This window comes from Setaria italica, chromosome IV, assembly GCF_000263155.2.
Source record: "Setaria italica strain Yugu1 chromosome IV, Setaria_italica_v2.0, whole genome shotgun sequence".
In the NCBI taxonomy this organism is placed as follows: Eukaryota; Viridiplantae; Streptophyta; class Magnoliopsida; order Poales; family Poaceae; genus Setaria; species Setaria italica.
In genome coordinates, this window is record NC_028453.1 from 24,209,805 (window position 1) to 24,211,860 (window position 2,056).

At 50.0% G+C, this 2,056-nt stretch overlaps 1 protein-coding gene across 1 annotated transcript; it reads right to left on the minus strand.

Moving 5' to 3' along the window:
• Nucleotides 1-264: 264 nt before the first annotated feature.
• Nucleotides 265-1,711, minus strand: LOC101780945 (probable xyloglucan endotransglucosylase/hydrolase protein 26). The gene is made up of 4 exons (XM_004966974.2): nucleotides 1,516-1,711; nucleotides 1,322-1,422; nucleotides 1,012-1,205; nucleotides 265-921 (listed from the first exon to the last, which is right to left on the minus strand). The coding sequence occupies exons 1-4, from the start codon at nucleotides 1,694-1,696 to the stop codon at nucleotides 507-509; spliced, it is 891 nt and encodes a 296-aa protein (XP_004967031.1). The 5' UTR covers nucleotides 1,697-1,711; the 3' UTR covers nucleotides 265-506.
• Between the last annotated feature and the right edge of the window lie 345 nt (nucleotides 1,712-2,056).

Consider the following 2,056-nt stretch of genomic DNA (forward strand, 5'->3'; position numbering starts at 1 on the left):
CATATTACATCAATAAGCAGTGATTAGTTAGATGATTACGTGGCATAAACCGTTATTAGATGGTACTAAATCATTATTAAGCTGATGTGGGGATGATTAGTGCCCGATATAATTAGTTAGGGGATTGATTTGCATCAATTAAAACATAAGGATGAATTTCACACTTTAAAATACTTATGGTAATACACTTTTCCTAAAAAGAATTTTTACTAGTGATTCCACACAAAATTATACACAGCAGTAATATAGAATAGACAAGGATCGGACAAAGGAAACACAAAAAAAATGTTTTTCTTTTGCGGGGCAAACACAAAAATGTTTTATTTGTTGATACGCATGCACCATCAACAAATTAAACCAAATAACACACTTCTGCACATTCCGCAAAATGTGTGCAAAATTCAAAAAAAGAAGTCAATAATAAAAAATGATGAATGTATAGTACACATATGACGTGCTGTCTCGATCACTCAATTTCTTTTAACGAACTATCTTAATTCATATGGTCAGTACTGCGGCATGCTGCACTCGGGCGGCACGGTGCCGTTGTACCTCTTGCCGTCGGCGCAGTAGTCGTAGATGGTGTAGCCGAGCTGCACGGCGCGCATCTGCCGCAGCTGCGCCTCGCTCAGCTGGCACAGGTCCGGCGCGGCGTACCAGTTGGACGGCGACGCGCAGCTCTCCGGGCACCCTGCGGCGGCGCCGCCGTAGTCGCAATCGCACACGCGGAGGCTGATGTCACGGTACTCGGCGACGAAGGGCGCCTTGTTCCAGTCCGTCTTGACGCGGCCGCCCTGCGTGGCCCAGTCCTCCGCCGCCCAGATGCTGGAGAAGGCGTACATCTGCCGCCGCGTCGGGAACGGCACCCCCTTCGCCGAGTGGTTCCGGAACACGCGGATCGGGATGCTGTCAATGAACCACCTGCATTCATGAGCACACAGGTCAATACCCGGTTTCCATGACGGCGCTGATGATCGTCGATGTAGAACAGATTAGGCACGCAGAACATACGCGATCATGCACTCGTTCCAGAAGATGGTGTAGTTGTGGTAGTCGGCGGTGGGGTCGAACCACGGCCGGAACTGCATCTCCTTCTGGCCGATGCCGTCGGCGAACACATTGGTGTGGACGGTGTAGGGCTGGCCGGTCTCGTTGCCCAGGAACTCGAAGTCGATCTCGTCGTGGTTGTCGCCGATGGACGACGTCTGTTCCATTGGATACAACAAAACAAATGTGCATTCGATCATGGAGTGAACTGATGATGATCGATACGAAGATGTTATTGAATGGACGATTGCTGTTGGATGACTAAGCTACTCACGTAGTAGGTGGTGACGGTGCCGGCTGAGTTGCCCTTCACCAGCTTGATCCGAGTGGAGACGCTGCCGAAGATGAACTGCTTCTTGGTCCGGAGCATACAGCCTGACGATCAACATGCGTAGGTCAGGCACGCATGACATATTGACTTTGCAACACTTGCTAAACGATGAGCATCATCTCTGCACAAACGTATACCTGAGGAGTTGCTAACGAGGGAGAGCGTGAGGTGGTTGCCCCCCTCGTCCATCTTGGCGTTCTGCGGCTCCCATGTGATGTCGCAGTCGTCCCTGAAGTTGGCGCCGACGAGCCCGACCTCCAGCACGACGGCCACCAACGCGAGGGCGGCGACGAGAGACGCCTTCGCCGGGCTCCCCATTGATCGATACCTTTCTCCGTGTCTGACAGCTTGTCAGAAACGTAGAGGAGCATTGTTTATATACTACCAGCTTTGCTGAGAGATCGAATTCGTCTGGGGTGTGTTGGGAGTTTCTGGCACGCATGTAGGAATGCAGAACAACATTGACATTTCAGTTCGTAGCTAGGATTTGTTGCCAGCTTGGTGTTTTGAATTATTTGAATAGTATTATGATAGCATCTTTGATCTGTTGGTCTAATTGTTATTGGCAGCGTTAGTGCTAGGCATGCAAAGCTGCGAGCACCAGAGTTGTTTGATTTTTTCTGGCTGGACAGGTAGGCAATAACCAAAGGGTGATGACTACTTCTGGACTAGTGCTTG

Excerpts from the sequence above, each read along its gene's own strand:
- LOC101780945 (XM_004966974.2), bottom strand. The coding sequence starts at position 1,696 with ATGGGGAGCCCGGCGAAGGCGTCTCTCGTCGCCGCCCTCGCGTTGGTG. Across the intron at positions 1,423-1,515 it reads CCTCGTTAGCAACTCCTCAG|GCTGTATGCTCCGGACCAAG; the intron begins GTATACGTTTGT and ends GTTGATCGTCAG. Across the intron at positions 922-1,011 it reads TGGAACGAGTGCATGATCGC|GTGGTTCATTGACAGCATCC; the intron begins GTATGTTCTGCG and ends TCATGAATGCAG.